Genomic DNA, 18105 nt, shown 5'->3' with positions numbered 1-18105 from the left:
TAAGTCTTTTGTACGATTATTAGTAATTTGATATATTTTGTGTTATGTGTTATGTACTGTAATTTGAGATATTTTGGAATTATGTGATATGTTTAGTGATTATGTGATATTTTGTGATTATTGTGTTATGTGTTATGTTAATCAGCATTTATTTTAAGTTAATTCATAATAAAAGATACTGAAAATGATAAAACAAAATATTATATTAATCCATAAACAGTGATATACAACATATTTTAATCTTCATTTAATGAAATACAAGATGATCTGATAAATGATGGATCAATGCGTTCTCAATGTTTCATACCTGCTGCATAAGCTACTTCCCAACTCTTTGTTGTGTCACTACAAAAGTCTTTCCATTTTTGTGACGTAGGTGGCAAAGGACAATCAGACTTCAATTTGATCTGAATAAAAAAAAGGTTACAAATTAATTTATCTGAATAATAAATTTTTTAACATTAATTTAATAAACAACATTAAGCATTAATTTTACCTGTACCCAATGATTTTCGTTAACAAATCCAATTGCTAGTAAAGAGTGAACAAAAGTCTCTTTCGATGGTGATTTGTTTAGTGGGAAAAATGTCATATTTAGATTACGAGACAACGACACCAATATGACATTATATAGTGTTGCTATCACGTAACCCAAGTCTGGTAAAGACATCCACTTATCTTTTCCTTGAGCACCCAATTTTGATATTTTCGATGAGTTGCGCACTGATTCAACTTTGTCATCAAAAACATTAGAATAAACATCTTTATGTAGACAATCTCTTTATCCAATTGTGATCGAACTAAAGCCCAAGATTCTTCGATCCAACCTAGCAATGCTGCAATTGCACGAAACCCACAATTTCCATCAGCCACAACATCTACTATGTCCTCAATATACGGACGTATATAAGTAGGAAATTGTGTCTTAAAAGAATGCTGAGATGATTGAGATTGTTGCCTTGCAGAACGTTGAGATGATTGAGATGGTTGTCTTGCCTTTGCAGATTCTTGAGAGGCATCAACATACTCCCAATATGAAGGATCACGAGGAGTATCAAACTCTTTTTTCTTTTTACCAGCTCATTTGGTTCTCACTTTCTTTGGTGGTGCAATTATTGATGTGGTATGTGGAAATACAACTTCACGCACCTTTGCCTTGAATATCCTTTGACTTATAATATTGTGTTTCTTCATGTACGCTTTCATTGCTTCCAACTCTTCAGAAAAGTCATAATCTGATAAAGATTCTTCATCCTCTAATTCATGTGCAATGCTTAACTGTTTCCAAAAATCATGAATGCTATCTAAAGGGATAACATTACCATATATCTGCCACTTAGCCAACTCACAAGCACATGATAATCCATGAGTTGTTCTAATTGAACAATCACATTCTGTTTTGTTAGTATCTACAATCTTCACCCTTTCCAACTGTTTATCAATTTCTTTCATACATTTTCTTGATACACAGTGATGTAGATTTTGAAAAAATTGTGAATTATACTCGTGCTCAACATCCTTGATGGTTTTCTGAAAAGAAGATTGAATGATACATATTTGGTTCTTCAACATCATATTCACTGCATCCCAACTTTTACACAAATCACCAAAACTAGTTTGAAGCATGTTTTTCAATCTCCAATGAGCAGACTCAACTCTACAAATAAATTAAATAACACAAATTAAAACAAATCACATAAACTAGTAAATCATGTTTGCTAAAACAACACAATTCATATTTTAAAAATACCTGTTAGATGTTGTGTTCCCCAAATGCATCACTCTATTGGTCCAAACGTTGACAAACCTTTCTTTGTAAGGTGTTAACCATGAATCTTTCACATAATCAACAAAAAGAATAATATCGGCACACAATATCTCAAATTGTTGCAAATGATGATCATACTCTTCCACACTAGTCGAATAGACAATCTTTTTCCATAAATCCATTACTTCTTCTTGTCTATCCTTTTTGACATATTGTTTGCATCTTGCCCCAACATTTTTTTCAATATGAAAACGACATAGCAAATGTATTGAAGTAGGAAACACAACACTAATCGCATTCATCATGGCAAGATCTCTATCAGTCACAATAACTTTAGAAATCAAAGACTCAAATTTGAACAACATTCGTACCTTTTCAAATGCCCAGATGAAGTTATCTTGTCGCTCTTTTTCCAAATAAGCAAACCCAACTGAAAATGTCAAACTAGTAGATGTGACACTGACTATTTCAAGTAATGGTAACCGATATCTGTTTATTTTGTATGTGCTATCACATATCAAAACAAGATGAAATGTGTTTAACAACTTTATACAATCAGGATGCGTCCAAAAAATATCTCTCAAAATATCAGAATTTTCCCGTCTTGTTGTCCAATGCACATAATTTTCTTATTGTATTAACTTCAACAGATGCTGCATTTCTGTGTACGGACCTCTCAATGATGATCGATAAGTACTCCTTGCTTTATATATTTGACTGGGAATAGTGACATTGGTTTCATTTCTCACTTTCAAAGCATTTAGAATGAATCTGGGTGCAAGCTTATACTTTGTCATATCATTGACAAATTTCCTCTCTTCTTCGTTTAAACGCCCCAAATAGGAATGACCGGTTACAGTATCAAGTAATTCATGATTGTGTGTCCCACAACGAACACTAATTTTCCATCCTTCACCGACACTTAATGGTACACATCTGAGAGTAAATGGACAGTTTTCCTTATGAGAGCAAGTTACTGATTTTTTTGATTCTGATTTATATCTTCCACCTCTTTCGCATCCCAAAATCAATTTGTCTTTTCTTCCCCTAATTCCGTTTGCTTTATCTGATCGAATGGTAACAATTAAAATTCCATTTTGTCTTCCAATCGCTTTTGCCCATTCAAATACAGCTTCTCGAGAAGAAAATACCTACAAAATACGTTTCAAATAAAACATTAACTATATAGCTATAAGAAAAATTTAATTGATGATGATTCATCAGTAGTTATAATAATACCTGATCAGTGGTGAATTTTTCTGTAGAATCTATAACATTTTTTGAAGCAGAAACATCAACTCTACTCATACCTAATTTCAAAATTAGTAACAAATTTAATTAAAAATAATATTCTAAATATTGAATTTAAAAAAAAATAAAAATAATTTCTAACATAAATATTGAATTTAAAGAAAAATAAAAAACATTTCGAAACTTTGACTTATTGTAAAAAGTTCGAAATCTGATTTTCAAAAATCTTAAAAATTCGAATAAAAATTTCGAAACTTTTGTGAAAATCCAAACTTTCGAAGACCAAATTTCATTTCGAAATTTTGTAAAATTCGAATATACATTTCGAAAGTTTCGTGAAAGGCCAAATGTTCGAAGCATTAGTGTATTTCGAAACTTTCAAATGCAAGCAAATATTCGAATAATGTCTATTTCGAAAATTTGTATTTTTTTGAAAGAAATTGCATTTCGAAGGTTTTAAAATAACAAAAGTTTCGAGTAACTTACTAAAATTCATTTCGAAACTTTTAAACTTTCGAATCCTACATTTTTTTCAAAATTTTCGAAAGTGGTGGGGTGTGAAATCAGAATGGTAATTTTTTTATGATGTTATACTGTTTTACAGAGGGTATAATAGTCTTTAAAAAATACTGGGGGGGTGGCAGGTAAAATTGGGGGGGTGTCTGGTACAAAACTCTAGAACACTACAAATTAAGAGGAATGAGGGCCCAAAGAGTGGACCCACTCAACCAAGTCACACATTTCACACACATTCAATTTCTAGAATGATGGATGGAGGGAATAAAAGCTAATTAATAATGTCATTTATTTTATGTTATAAGAATGAGGGAATAGAAAAAGAGGAAGATATTCAGAAAATATTCTAAGAAATAATTAGGGGAATTTTTTCTCTGGTTAGAAGCAATTTTGCTCTGGTTTAGGAGTTCTTACGACTCTGGTCTAGTTTTTTTTTTCTTCTTCTCTGTATTTTTAGGTTTCCAGCAATGTAAGAGCTTCAGAGCTCATCAATTCTAGTCAATAAAATTGTAGTTTCTATCAGAATATTATAATTTATGATTGATCTTATATTTACAAAAAATTATAATCATTTATTTAATGATTGACATTACTCATTTTATTTTCTAAAATGAATTACTCATTTTATATGAATCAAATCTTAGTTACATTATAGGCTGTTTTGAGATAGAGATAAAAAGGGTTGCAATTCACCCCCTTGTACTTGTCGCTTATTCTTTTCTCTCAAAGTTAAAAGGATCATAACAAACTATACCTACAAACGAGAGACTTTTAGTGATAAGTATTGCAGGTCATCGGAAGTAATTTTTTTTTATTTTTTACTATTTGTTGAAACAAATAATATAATTGCACTATAATAGAAGAAATATCTCTTTATAACACATTTACACACATAACTAAATTATTCATATGGTTAATCGAATTCAATTAAAAATTAATTATTTGGAAGAATTGAGTTTGAATTTTAGTTGTAACGATTTTTGGTCCTATAATATAATGGTTCCTCAAACCTCTGTCTCTACATATACATATAAGACATATATGTGTCTGTATATGTGTATGTACGTAGCATAGATTATATATTATAATCATTTTTTACATACCATAGGTTATGTATGGTTATTATTATCATTTTTTATAGTCTAACGTGATACAACAACAAAAGAGAAATGATAAATTATAACTTTAAAATACTCTTCTGCATGATTAAAATCTTCATTTTGCACTTTCGATTAAAGTGAATTCTGAATATTTCACAAGACAAAAAGAAACCTTTTGTTGCATTGTGATGCAACAACTTTTCGACTAGAAACTAATAATATTAGAAGTAAGTTGTGAATCCCATTTAGATTTAGTATCCAGCAATGATCGGTGGAGGGGGTGAAGCATATGAAGAACCAAAGTTAGGGGGAAGAACAATATCATCAAATTCCGGAGGTGGTGCATAAACAGGAGGAGGAGGTGATGCAGTTGGTGTAGGTGGTGGTGGAGAATGGACCGGTGGAGGTGGTGAGAAAACGGGTGGTGGTGGTGAATAAACTGGTGGAGGAGGAGAGTGTACGGGCGGTGGTGGAGAGCTGACTGGTGGTGGAGGGGAGTGAATTGGTGGTGGAGGAGAATGAACTGGAGGGGGTGGGGAGTGTACAGGTGGAGGAGGTGAATGAACTGGTGGTGGTGGAGAGTGAATTGGTGGGGGTGGAGAATGTACAGGGGGTGGTGGCGAGTGAACGGGTGGAGGAGGTGAATGAACTGGTGGCGGTGGAGAGTGGACTGGAGGTGGTGGAGATGAAACTGGTGGCGGTGGAGAGTGGACTGGAGGTGGTGGAGAAGAAACTGGTGGCGGTGGAGAGTGGACTGGAGGTGGAGGTGAGTGAACTGGAGGTGGTGGAGAGTGGACTGGAGGTGGAGGTGAGTGAACTGGAGGTGGTGGAGAATGGACTGGTGGAGGAGGTGAGTGAACTGGAGGTGGTGGGGAATTGACTGGTGGAGGAGGTGAGTGAACTGGAGGTGGTGGGGAATTGACTGGCGGAGGAGGTGAGTGAACTGGAGGTGGTGGAGAATTGACTGGCGGAGGAGGTGAGTGAACCGGTGGAGGAGGAGAGTTAACTGGTGGTGGTGGGGAATTGACTCGTGGAGGAGGAGAGTTAACTGGTGGTGGTGGGGAATGAACTGGTGGAGGAGGCGAGTGAACCAGTGGTGGTGGAGAGTGGACAGTTGGAGGCGGTGGGGAATGAACGGGTGGTGGAGGAGAATAGAGAGGAGGTGGTGGAGACCTTGTTCTTCTTTTTGGTGCTTCATGATGAGGATCATCATCAGGTGGTGGTTCTGCTTTGGGTGAGGGTGGAGGTGAGGGTTCTGGTTGTGGCTTCTCACTTGGTGGTTGATTGGAAGGTGGTGATGGGGTTGGTTTAGGTTGTGGTTTTGGCTCTGGCTCGGGCTCTGACTTCTCACTCGATGGTGGATTGGAAGGTGATGATGGGGTTGGTTTAGGTTGTGGTGTTGGTGTTGGCTTTTCACTTGGTGGAGGATTTGATGGAGAAGGAGTAGGCTTTGGCTTTGGTGTTGATGGGGTTGGTGTTGGATTTGGATTTGGTGAAGGGTTGGAAGGTGAAGAAGGTGTAGGTTTAGGTTCTGGCTTTGAAGGAGATGGTGTAGGTTGTGGTTGTGGCTTTGGCACTGAAGGTGTTGGATTTTCACTTGGAGGATTTGAAGGAGAAGATTTTGGATCTGGCTTTGGAACAGAAGGTGTGCTTGGTGTTGGTGTTTCCTTTTGATCACTTGGGGGAGAGTTTGACTGAGATGGAGTTCCACTTCCACTTCCTGATGATCCTGATCCTGTTCCACTTCCACTTCCACTTCCACTTCCATTTCCATTTCCATTTCCACTTCCACTTCCACCACATTGTGCCTTACTACAATCAACAGGTTTACTTATAACCACATTGCAATCATTTGTTGCCTTCTGTCTAGGTCTATCTGGTATACAATTATACTTATCATTCAACCAAATATCTTTTCTAGGTGGCACACAACCTTCTTCCTCACCATTAAAATAATTATAAGAGAATGTAAAATTCACCAAACTAGACAACGTACATACACTTCTTGGAACAAAACCTGTGAGCTTGTTATGAGCAATTGACAACTTTTCAACATTTTTCAATCCCTTAAATGTTCTTGGCAATACACCAACAAACACATTTTCACTCACATCAAAAACTGTTACATTTTCAAGCTTTCCAATATCAGAGGGTAAACAACCAGTGAGGTTGTTGTTGAGTATAACAAACTCATTCAATGTGTTTTTCATTTCACCAATGCTTGCAGGAATACAACCACTTAAATGATTATTGGCTAAAACAACAACAGAAGCTGGAGAAGATCCCAAATTTTCAGGAATTGTGGATGTGAATCTGTTGTTGTTCAAAAATATAGCATCCAATTGTTTGTTGAAAAGCTCTGAGGGAATCTCTCCTTCAAAATCATTGTACCTAAGATCAATGAATTTGATATCTGGAATTGAAAGAACGGGTGTAGGGAATGTTCCAACAAAACGGTTGTTACTAATATCAAGTTCATACAAAAGTATCAACTTAGAGAAACTTTTTGGTATGATACCACAAAATCTGTTTGAGTTAATGTGCAAAAGAGCAAGATCGGTCAACAAACCAAACTCAGAAGGAATGTAACCCGCAATGTCAGCATGATTAAGATCAATCCCAGCCACAACTTCAATGTTTGAATCATTAAGTGAAGGTGCACAAAAAACTCCATGATAAGAACAAACATCAGGGCCCACCCAATCAGCCGTGGAATTTAATGGGTCTGAATACATTGCCTTTTTCCATGCTTGAAGTGCAATATAAGCACGTTTTAATCCTGGATGAGGAAAAGTTAAATCTGTTGTATAATTATCTGTGTAATTTTCGGGCAAATCCTCATTTTCGTGAAGGTGTAATAATTGTCGCCGTGCAATGAAAGAGACTTCTTCATTGGAAAGAGCATGGGATAAAAATGATGTTGATGAAAAGAGGAAAAATGAGAAAAATAGAAAGTAGCCGGAGGCACGCATTTTGTGAAAACGCCACTTTGGAATATCCTCAAGGATGTTGTTTATAGAGAGATAAAAGGTTAAATACAAAGAGGGTTAAAATTATCTTACTAGAGAGAAAGAAACATGTGTTTTAAGTCATATACAAGAGGTTATGCAATCATTTCTAAATACACACAATGGGATTGGGAACAAGCTTTATACAAAAGTGTTTGGTGACATAAAATTAGAAGGTGTTTTCTTTGTCTCAAGTTCTCAACTCCTTGCGCGTTGTCGTGTCTCTAATTTTAGATATTGGTTTCAACCATGGCTTTTACTTGGCTTAATTTGGCAATTAATGTTTCCTTGCCTAAATTTGCGATTCACGTAATATTGCTAACGTATACTTGAGTTAACGACCGTGTTTGGTTAGTGGTTAATATATACGCGGAAAATAAACCTATGATTCCATTCATTTTGTTCCCATCATCATGTTAATATGGTTTTAGTTTTCTATCTTTGGAAGAGTGTTCCAAAAACTTCTGTTTTCCCATTTCCTCTCTCTTTTATTTATTTTTTGGTCAACACCGTTTCCTCTCAAACGATCGTTCATTTTCCTTCGAGAAATTCTTATGCTAACATGCCTTCATTTTGTTGCATGCATTATATAACTATTATTTTGTTGTCACGCAGTACAAAGTTAAAGGGACTTAAAATCTGGATAAGGAAAATGACTAATTTAAAAATATATGACAAAATACATCTAGAAATTTTTTATGTTTAATACAAGGAACAGATTGATTATGTATGCTTTTTTTTAACACGGAAGTCTTTTAAAATTTAACGTAGTTTTTGTTTACGTTTTTTTTTTTTTTTTACTTTTCTGATTTATTCCTTTAAGTTATATCATTTCTAAAGTATTATTCTTTTGTCTCACTTTAAACAATTAGTGTAATTATTTTATCATTAAAAACTCTAACAAATGTTGTAATAATCAGTCCCTCGTATTAATATTTTATAAAACAATCATCAAATTTTATAAACAATTTATATTTCTTAATTTTTCTACAACCATTTAGACACATATATAGTATCTAAATACTTGATAATAAAGATCTATTCACATAATCAATATCATTAACTTAATTCACTTGTACAATAGTTTGAATAGTTAAGTCACTATGATGTTTAATTTAAGAAAATTGTCAAATTATATTCATGTATAATTTAATATAATTTAAAAATTAATGATAAAAACAAAATATAATAACTAATTAAATCCTAAAAATAAAAATGTTAAAGAATCTAAAATGACGCTGAACTAAACACAAGAACCTCAAAATGTATTTTGTCAAAAATATAAGGTTATAGGCTTATAGCATAAGCTGAAGGAATTTCGTACACGCACCATCTTTCACGAGTTTTTTCTTTTATGAATGCTAAATATAAATTTTATTCATCTTATGGAGCATGTCATTTGAGTGTGAAGGGAAATTGCAATGTGACATGCGGGTATCTATGAAATGAAGTTCAATTCTTTCTTAAAGTTAAATTAAGAGTGGCTATAAGTTGAATTATTCCGATTATTAAAAAGGAATTTCATCGATTTAATTGGTAATAGTTATCATATTTTATATTGATGAACAAAACATATAAAATATTATATAAATTTGAAATTTATAGCCATGAAATTTGACGGTCAACATTTACTTATATTTAAAAATAAAAAAATTAGCAAACATTCTTTTAAATTATTTAATTATGTATTAAATAGATTTAAATTTTTATTATAATTTGTAAAATCTTCCACACAATACTAACTTTTCGTTTGACAATTGAATTGGTGTTTTTAAATATTTATAACAGTTATTAAGTTGAGTAACACATCTCTAGAGTAACTTATTACTTCCTCATAATTTTTTTTAAAATGTAAATCAACAACTAAAAATTGAAACAAATTGGGTTTAAAATATTGTACAGTATAGAACTTAGGCTAGTAAAGAGAATGGCAAATTTTGTAAAATATATCCTAGACATTTTTGCTTAAAATCAGTTTTACTCAAACCAAAATTAATTTTATTGGAGATTTCCCACTAACCAGATTATTATGAGATGAAAACGTAGGGTTAATGAATAATGAGGGTTAGTGAGTAATGAGAATCTACCAGGTCAGTGAACACAACGAGGGTTAATGAATAATGAGAATCTACCAGGTCTCAAAGAAGAGAATTTGATTACTACATATCCCAAGCAGACAAGCTAGATTATAGCATCTCATTTTCTGAAGGGCAAAACTTTCTAATGAATTGCAGCCAACATTCTACAACATGAAAAATTAATAAGCGTGTTAAATAAAATCAAAAATATTGAAAAACTGCAATTTATAAAACATTGAACTTGATGAAGTTTAAAGAAACTGCATGGCAGCTGCCAAAAGAAGCAGACAGTGGAGCAGAACTCTGGTCAGAAAATAGTTATGTAGAATTCTACAATTAAGTAACAGCTTTCTCACAGTGAAGGTCTCTGACATGCAGCAAACAGTTGCCAACTTATGAAAGCCATCACCAAGGATGTGAAGAGCTCAAAACCAACCACTTTGGGAAGATGCCACCCTAATCCACGCCTCAAATAGCTGCAGAAGACACAGTTTAGCAAACATTACACTACAGTAAATGGCCCATAAAAAGTCCAGGTTGTGATTTACAAAATAATTACTACCAAGCAACATATCTAATATATAGACCAGTGCTTCTATCCAAAACGACAGGTCTTTTTATCCTAATAGACCATTTGTGTAGGAACTTGAGAAAGAAAAATGATGTACATGTAATAGCAACCTAAGACGAAAGATAGCTAGAAGTCGGCATTTTCAATTGAAGCCTTTATGCTTGGTCTATATTCAAAATCTTGATTTTGAAGAAAATCATTCCGTTAAAATTAAAATGGCATCAGATCATTTTCACATCAACATCATGACAGTAAGTGTAAGGAGTCACTCAGTAAAGACCTTGTGGTTGATGGCATGGTAGCTACAATCACAGCACACAAGTATATGATAGGAATGAGGGTCTTGGGTTTATTCTTTCGGAGCCACATCAAAGATCCCAGTGCAGCAAGGGATATGCTCAAAACCTGTACAAATACAAGTGCAGAATCCTTTAAAATTATAGATAATACATATAATACAAACTGCAAACAAATTGTTATTTGTCAAGTATTTTCACCTATACCAGATAAAAACATTGACAAACTGCTGCATCATTTCAATTAATGTTGGATTATAAAAAGTTCAAAACTCTAGAAGAATGTTACAGACCGAACTCTTTAGTTTGACTTAAAGACTGTCTGACTCGGCAGCCACAAAACATTATCTGAGACAAAAAGGGACTCTTAACTCAAGTACGTACCAAATTGGCATTAGCCTCTAGGCCCTGCAAAATGTAGTCCCATGTAAATTCTAATCCTCTAGCACCCACCCAAAGAGGAGCCAACCTATGCAGTACGGAATCAGCAAACGCCCAGCCTGCCACAATAAAAGTGACATCAACAAGTGAAGATTGGAGAAATAGAATAACACAAGAAACACCAGAGGCTGATCTAGGAAGGAGATCATCACTTCCAAGATGCACATAAATATAAAACTAATTTTTGTTTAAAATGAAATATTGTGCCATATACATACCAAGTCCAACTGCTTGAAATTTATGATTTTGAGAGATATTTCTGTGAGTCAACTGGGTTAAGGCGAAATAAAGCCCAGCAACATCTATAAAACCTATTAAGGCCTTCAAAAATTCCTGAAGAATAAAGCTATTTGTTATTATTCAAGATAACAAGCTTAATAAAATATGGAATTCTAAAAGAATGTATGAAGATCAACTCGTAAAAGAAGATAAAGACCATTGTAATTTCTCAAATCAAATGCAAAACAAGAAAAATGAAAAGTGCAGTGAGGCGACTACCCCATAAGCACAAGCTTTTAGGTGAAAACACACCAATAATTTTTATTTTATCTCTAATATGTCCACTCACACAAGAGCCCTTTGGGCTTTATGCATGGGTAACTGCATTTCTTAATCTTTGTATAATTTGCTTAAGTCACTTATGTTGTGGGATGGAGGGAGTAGAATAGAATGAAAAGTGGTGGCATCCTTTCCATCTCCTTTCATGCCCCCCTACTTATGCTGAAATTTTTTATTATAATAAAAGGAACAGCAAGCATCAAATACTAGATTCTAGACTGCTTTGTCACGGAAGTTCTAATATCATATTATAAACAAAATATAACAAAATCTTTAAGCTTTTAGGTGAAGACATGATAGCGATTTTATGTTATATCTAATATCTCTAACATAAACAGAAGATGACACTGGTCGAGATAATGCAGACTGTTCAAGTGGTTTGTTTCCTCCCTTCATATGGCCCTAATTCCTTACTCGATGATTGCCTACATTCCTCCTCTCCCTATCTCCTGCTGCCACATGTCTAGCCAGTTACAAGAAAATCCCCCACACATATTCTCTTGTATCTCATGTCTTCAACCCACTGCCTGTGATTTTATTTATCAGCATCACAAAGGATCTAATAATTGGAGGGTGTCTATCATTACCATATACTTCACAAGCTCAATCTTAGAGGACATCTTGTATGAAACACGGTCATTCTATTCCTGTATCTACTGCACAGGAATAGGCACCTTGGTTTGGTCTTTTGGTATATAAATGGTCATGCTATTCAGTACCAAACTACCAATTATGCAGGAGTGAATACCATCAGTTTGGCAAACAGATAGACATGAAATGGTAATTTCTTTCTAAGCCTGTCTAGACAAGAATCTATTTCCCTCAAAAATGAAAAGAATCAGTGCATCATTAGTTAAAATGGTTATTTGGGGTTCTTCTATCAAGTAATGGGTAATTTGAAGATCTATAAACATTATAATTTAGGAAAAACAAAATTAAACAATCATATTTTTACACAAAAATATTTGTGCTATCTAATTATTTGCAATAGCTTTCTCTTTAGCACCGACACTTCTGATCGAAGAGGTGTCCCGGACTCCAACACATCCAATCAATTTAACTATCTGTACACCTTATAATTTAGGAAAAACTAAAAATTAAGCAATAATTTACACAAAAATAATTATGCTATCTAATCATTTGCAATAGTTTTCTCTGTAGCACCGATACTTTTGATCGAAGAATGTCCTAGACTCCAACACATGACACCGACACATTAATTACATTCAATTAATTCATTTTCACAAATCATTACTAGTGTCGTGCCTAGTTTCCATATCAGTATATGTGTTTATAGATAGCTTTCAGCTTCTTTTTTTTTTTGATCTTATGATAGCTTTCAGCTTTAGTAGCCCTAAATGTACAGACTATACACATATCAACGTTGATAAAACAATTTAGAGAAATAGTAATACATATTACATACCTGATATGGATCAAAGCTATCACTCTCAGATACCTTGAGAAAAGTAGCTAGACAAATAAGCTGCCAGCGAATTTAGAGAAAAAGACTTTAGAGTGTTATATTACTGCAATTAGGTTGAAATGTAAGAAGAGTTTCAAATGAAGTGTAATTAGCAACCTTTACTAACGCTGTTGCGAGATAAACAACTGCGGCTTTGACAGAAGTGCCGAGAGTATCATACTCAGATCTGCATATTGAAACTATTATTATACTTTACTAACAAATGATACCATTCATAAGAGCTAGTTTTTTCATCGTGCGAAATAATCGAATTCGGGGATGAAATAGTGTATAGATCAATTAAAACAAGCGAAATTGAATGTTGAATTGTTTAATCAAATGAAGCAATTGTTAACGAGTGGAAGAAAATAGATCTAGAATGAAAAACTTACAAAGGAGTGGCGGAATAGTAGACGGCGTGAGGGCCGAAGGTGAGAATCGCGCAGTTAAAGAAGTGAAACACCGTCATCGATTTCTCTTTCTGATTCAAATGCCAAGACGTTAATCACAACACGCCCACTTCTTCCACTTCACCTTCTTCGCTAACCAAAATCTTTTATTTTTGTTCTATTAATCAAAAAGTCACGCTTATAAGTACCTTATGCATTTGTTAAGAATATAAAAAATAAATTTTTATAAAAAAATTTGTTTTACACAATTTTGGAAGTTTAAATAGGACAAATTTTTTTTTTATATATATTATATATATTTGAATTTTTAACAAATACCTCACATACACTTGTTAATATTTTTCTAATCAAAATCTTTTATCTTTCTATAATTTTACTGAAATTTTATTTATTTATTATTTATTTTTGATAAAATATAGTTTTAAAGAGATTAAATGATTAATTAACAAACCTGTTTTTTCATAAAAAAAGAAAATTAACAAACCTATTTAACCACACAAAGTATCTAGTTTTTGAATCGGTAGAATGAAGTATTTTGTTTCGACGTCCAGTTTTATTTTACTTTTTAATGAAAATCCTGAAAAACTTCCTAGTAATATAGCCCTGGACAATATTTTTTTCGTAATTAAAATGCAATTTCCAAGTGCTTTTTAATGATAATTTAGCTTAGTACTTTCTACACCCCCTGTTTGTATGTTTCTCTTAATTAATTATTTTTGAGTTAATTTCTCTTAATTAATTATTTTTGAGTTAATTTCTCTTAATTAATTATACACTCACTGACAATTGGGTAAAATCCTTTTACTCTCATATCTGGGCTATTACTGGCGCACCCCTTGCGTTTGCTTGTTGCACCCCAATTTTGTTGATCTAATTGTACATGACCTCTACTCTCTACAAAAACCACCGTCTGCCGCCGTTGAAGTTCGTTTCCGGTCCCTATCGAACCTAGGTCAGATACAAATTCCTCTCACCGAGACCTTCCTCTTCCACCTAATTCTTCATGTGATATCATCGCTATTCATCTCACGTTTGATTCCGTCGTCATTTGGCCACACCCTTCCCAACGCATCCATCACAGACCCACTTTCTTACCAAACCGGTGACCAGACTCAGTGGAACTATTATAAGGTAAACTGAATGAATGTAAGTTCTTTGCTTGTTATTGATTTGTTCTGCAGTACTTATTTGTATGTCGTTATTATTTCCTAATACTGTAGGGTTTTATTGTTATTATTTTTATAGAATTGAATCGAAAATACTTTCAAGTTCATATTTCTAAAGCAAAATTTAATGACACATACTTAAAACTTCCAATTTGTGTCTCATATATTTAGCTGTAAGACTCTTTAGTCGTTGAGATTTGAGAATGAGAAAATCACACTCTAGTCCCTTGGAACCTCAATTATCAGTCATGTTTACACGTTAGTGGAGATCTACTTGACAATAACGTTGGACTTTGTGAATTGGCGGAGTTGTCTCTTCATAAACTAAACTTAGAAGCTGTGCTATTCTAGATAATGGAAAAATGGGATAGATGAATATGTACAATTAGTATTAGATAGTAAATAGTAGGCAATTGAATAGAGCTAAGGCTTTTCTTAAATTGGACTACTGATGCTTTATGTAATTTTAACATTTGTTGGGGGGAAATAGATATTAGGAAAGATGTGTCAATGCCTTTTTGTTGTGATCACAAGTATATTTTTTTTTAAATGGGACTGTCATCTACTGATATGGTTGCATTTTAATGAGATATATCAAATGTACAAGCAATTTGTGTTTATAGCTTGAGTTTTTAAGGGTTACTTCCATAGCTGTATCAAGTTCTTATCAAGTATCCATGTTTCATAGATGTGTTTACTTATATTGGTTCAAAATTTTAAATTAAGACTCAAGATATGTTCATTATACACAATTCTTTTGATGTTGGAAGTATAAAAAGAGTGGAAACTAACTCAGGCAGCTTACTTCTTTGCTTGTACCTTATCCCCATGTTTTCTCTTTGTATCCTGAACTCTAATAGTAGTTTAATAATTTACATCATCTTCTTCCAGTTATATTGTTCCTCCATTCTTCTTTTTACTCTTTCTTTTAACTTTCAAGACATACTATTCCTTGTTTCCTTGTTTTCTTTTGGTGGAACAGTAATCATTATGTTTGTGACTTTGTTTCCTATTTTTTTTATTCTGTTTGTGACTGTGTTTCTATATGCTCATGACAGGTGGTCTTTCTTATGGATTTTATATATGTCATAAATATTTTTATGGATTTTACTTTTCAAGTATGTATTTAATACTATATCTGTTGTTTTATTTATTTATTTATTTATTCAATCAATCAATTAATTAATTATTTATTTATTTAGTTGGCCCGTGGTTGAATCAAGTAAACCATGACCCGAAAGTCTTGTCGGTTCAACTTCCGGTCTGGTATTTAAAACATTGGTTCAAAAATGAAAGATGCTTAGTTGTTAGTTTTGTCTTTTGCAGTTGCTTCAAACTCTTTACACTCTCTGATACGAAAACAACTGTGTTCTGGAAATAGCTGATGTCTTATTCCCGTGGCCGCGATTTCTTGTTCTGTCACTTGTGTGGGACTATGCTCGCGGTTCCCTCAACTGAATATGCACAATGCCCCTTGTGCAAAACCAGGAAAAACATTAGGGGTAATGCCCCTTCTTCAAAATAATTTGTGTGCTTGTTTTTCTTTGATTACTTGTCTCAATATTGTAACATTGTTGCTTAAATGATTTAATGACATTGTCTTCAGATATTAAAGGGAAGGAAATAAGTTACACAATTTCTGCTGAGGTATGCTTTTGTAGTTCTTATTTGTATTGATTTGCTTAAAACATGTTATCTCCATCACCTAATATATGATTACATTACTATGTTCTGTCACTTAGTCTTATAGTTCTCATGGTTGGGTGACTACTGATTAGGTGTTTGGGTAGAAGCTATATCATCTATGTTCAATGCCAGTGTATTTAGAGTAATAAATTCATTATGTCCGCCTCCACTATGACTTAGCCGCATATAGGCCACTGATCTACGATAAGCTGTTTTTTTGTTCATGCAAGTAAATGGTACCTTGATTTACTTTGTCTTGGATATGGTGAAAAGATCACTGTTTAAAAAGTATGAATAAATAATCGGGCTCTTAGAAATATTAACCTAGGTTTAGGATTTGATATCATTTTAGAAAAATTTGTGATATGGACATATTTACATATTATAGATTAATGGCAGATGTTCCTTATGTACTTTGTTGTTGGCAGGATATCAGAAGAGAACTAGGAATCGATTTAATCGAAGAACAGAAGGTTCAATTGTCTAAGGTAATGGCATCCTACAATATATATATATATATATATATATATATATATCGATAGAGGGGACCCTAAGATATATATATATATATATATATATATATATATATATATATATATATATATATATATATATATATATATAATTACATGATCTTTAAGTAGATGTATACATGTTTTAATGTTATGTTTATTTACAGGTCAACAAGACATGTGAAAAATGTGGTCATGGTGAAGCTACCTTTTATACAAGACAGGTATTACTAGACTTCATAACGGAGCCTTGCCAAATTTAATTTGAAGCTAATTCAGTAATCCAATTTTATGTATCTAAATCATGCTAATTTCAGATGAGATCAGCAGATGAAGGGCAAACTACTTTCTACACATGCACCCGTTGTGGTCATCAGTTTCAGGAGAATTAAGTTGGAACCGTGTATGAACAGATTGTCTACACTCTTTATTTTCTTTTTTGTGCCATTGGCTGAAGTCTGCCCCCAACCAAACCTTAATTTGGAGATCGTTGTCTATGCAAGTGGAAGTTTCGATCCTATGCAGTTTGTACAATGATGGATATTCTGAAAATCATATATTACTGAAATAGCCATAGATGATTTTTTTTGGCTGTTAAATATAAAGTACTTCTGGTGGCTGTTGGCTCTTAGTTGCATATGCACATAAACCACCTTTTTTCTATTTTTCCGCACCAAATTTTGATTGATTTTCCTGTATTTCTCAGGTACCTGCGTTGTCTCGGTTTTATTTCATTGAATGTATTTGAAAGAGAAACTGATTTACACCACTCTCTCGGTTGGCTAGGGGAGTTGGATTCTCTCGTTAGCAGTGACGGATCTTCGGGAGCTCAACATCCCCTATATTTTTTCTAATTTGTTTTTTAATAAATAACAATGATAGATTATGAAAAACAATAGTGATAAGTTATAAAATATCCTCCAATTTTAGAGTTTTGAGAAACTAGCCATAACATTCCATATACTTTTTTTAATAAATAATAATAATAGATTATGAAAAACAACAGTGATAAGTTATTAAAATATTTCTCAACTTTAGGGTTTTGAGAAACTTACATTACCTCTATTTTATCCGGCTCTCTCCCTCTTCTCTCTCAACATCATATTTCTCTTATCCGTTTCTCTCCCTCTCTTCTCTGAGTTCTCTACTTGCTCTCCCTCTCTTTCCTTGGACTCTCATGTACAGTCACAACAGTCGGCTACCAGTGTTGTTTTTTGGTGATCCTCAAACTATTAGTGTTGTTTATCTCTTCTCTCAAGTTCTTATTATTTTCTTCTTT

General features: G+C 33.4%; 4 protein-coding genes across 9 annotated transcripts; 1 reads left to right on the top strand and 3 right to left on the bottom strand.

Moving 5' to 3' along the window:
- Positions 1-253: 253 nt before the first annotated feature.
- Positions 254-2889, bottom strand: LOC140920594 (uncharacterized). The gene is made up of 3 exons (XM_073369317.1): positions 1751-2889; positions 497-1657; positions 254-407 (listed from the first exon to the last, which is right to left on the bottom strand). Exons 1-2 carry the CDS (start codon positions 2131-2133, stop codon positions 1081-1083), a joined length of 960 nt encoding a protein of 319 aa, XP_073225418.1. The 5' UTR covers positions 2134-2889; the 3' UTR covers positions 254-407; positions 497-1080.
- Positions 2890-4738: 1849 nt separating this feature from the next.
- Positions 4739-8301, bottom strand: LOC101500117 (uncharacterized). The gene has a single exon (XM_004501548.4). It carries the CDS (start codon positions 7605-7607, stop codon positions 4887-4889), a length of 2721 nt encoding a protein of 906 aa, XP_004501605.1. The 5' UTR covers positions 7608-8301; the 3' UTR covers positions 4739-4886.
- A 1452-nt stretch (positions 8302-9753) lies between these two features.
- Positions 9754-13632, bottom strand: LOC101500448 (uncharacterized). 2 transcript variants are annotated; one of them, XM_027334247.2, is made up of 8 exons: positions 13445-13632; positions 13170-13239; positions 13014-13073; positions 11248-11362; positions 10973-11088; positions 10573-10697; positions 10078-10197; positions 9754-9885 (listed from the first exon to the last, which is right to left on the bottom strand). In XM_027334247.2, exons 1-8 carry the CDS (start codon positions 13519-13521, stop codon positions 9864-9866), a joined length of 705 nt encoding a protein of 234 aa, XP_027190048.1. In that variant the 5' UTR covers positions 13522-13632; the 3' UTR covers positions 9754-9863. The 2 variants fall into 2 exon arrangements, with proteins under 2 accessions (XP_027190048.1, XP_004501607.1); XM_004501550.4 differs by lacking the exon at positions 9754-9885 and having other exon boundaries at positions 9913-10197; positions 13445-13631.
- A 630-nt stretch (positions 13633-14262) lies between these two features.
- Positions 14263-17770, top strand: LOC101500974 (uncharacterized). 5 transcript variants are annotated; one of them, XM_073368256.1, is made up of 7 exons: positions 14263-14593; positions 15955-16130; positions 16235-16275; positions 16743-16802; positions 16994-17050; positions 17144-17229; positions 17533-17770. In XM_073368256.1, exons 2-6 carry the CDS (start codon positions 16013-16015, stop codon positions 17216-17218), a joined length of 351 nt encoding a protein of 116 aa, XP_073224357.1. In that variant the 5' UTR covers positions 14263-14593; positions 15955-16012; the 3' UTR covers positions 17219-17229; positions 17533-17770. The 5 variants fall into 5 exon arrangements, with proteins under 5 accessions (XP_073224357.1, XP_004501610.1, XP_027190149.1 ...); XM_004501553.4 differs by lacking the exon at positions 17533-17770 and adding an exon at positions 15687-15746 and having other exon boundaries at positions 14264-14593; positions 17144-17457; XM_027334348.2 differs by lacking the exon at positions 17533-17770 and adding an exon at positions 15687-15746 and having other exon boundaries at positions 14264-14608; positions 17144-17457.
- Positions 17771-18105: the final 335 nt, after the last annotated feature.

This window comes from Cicer arietinum, chromosome 5, assembly GCF_000331145.2.
Source record: "Cicer arietinum cultivar CDC Frontier isolate Library 1 chromosome 5, Cicar.CDCFrontier_v2.0, whole genome shotgun sequence".
Lineage (NCBI taxonomy): Eukaryota > Viridiplantae > Streptophyta > Magnoliopsida > Fabales > Fabaceae > Cicer > Cicer arietinum.
This window is presented reverse-complemented; position numbering and strand designations above follow the sequence as displayed.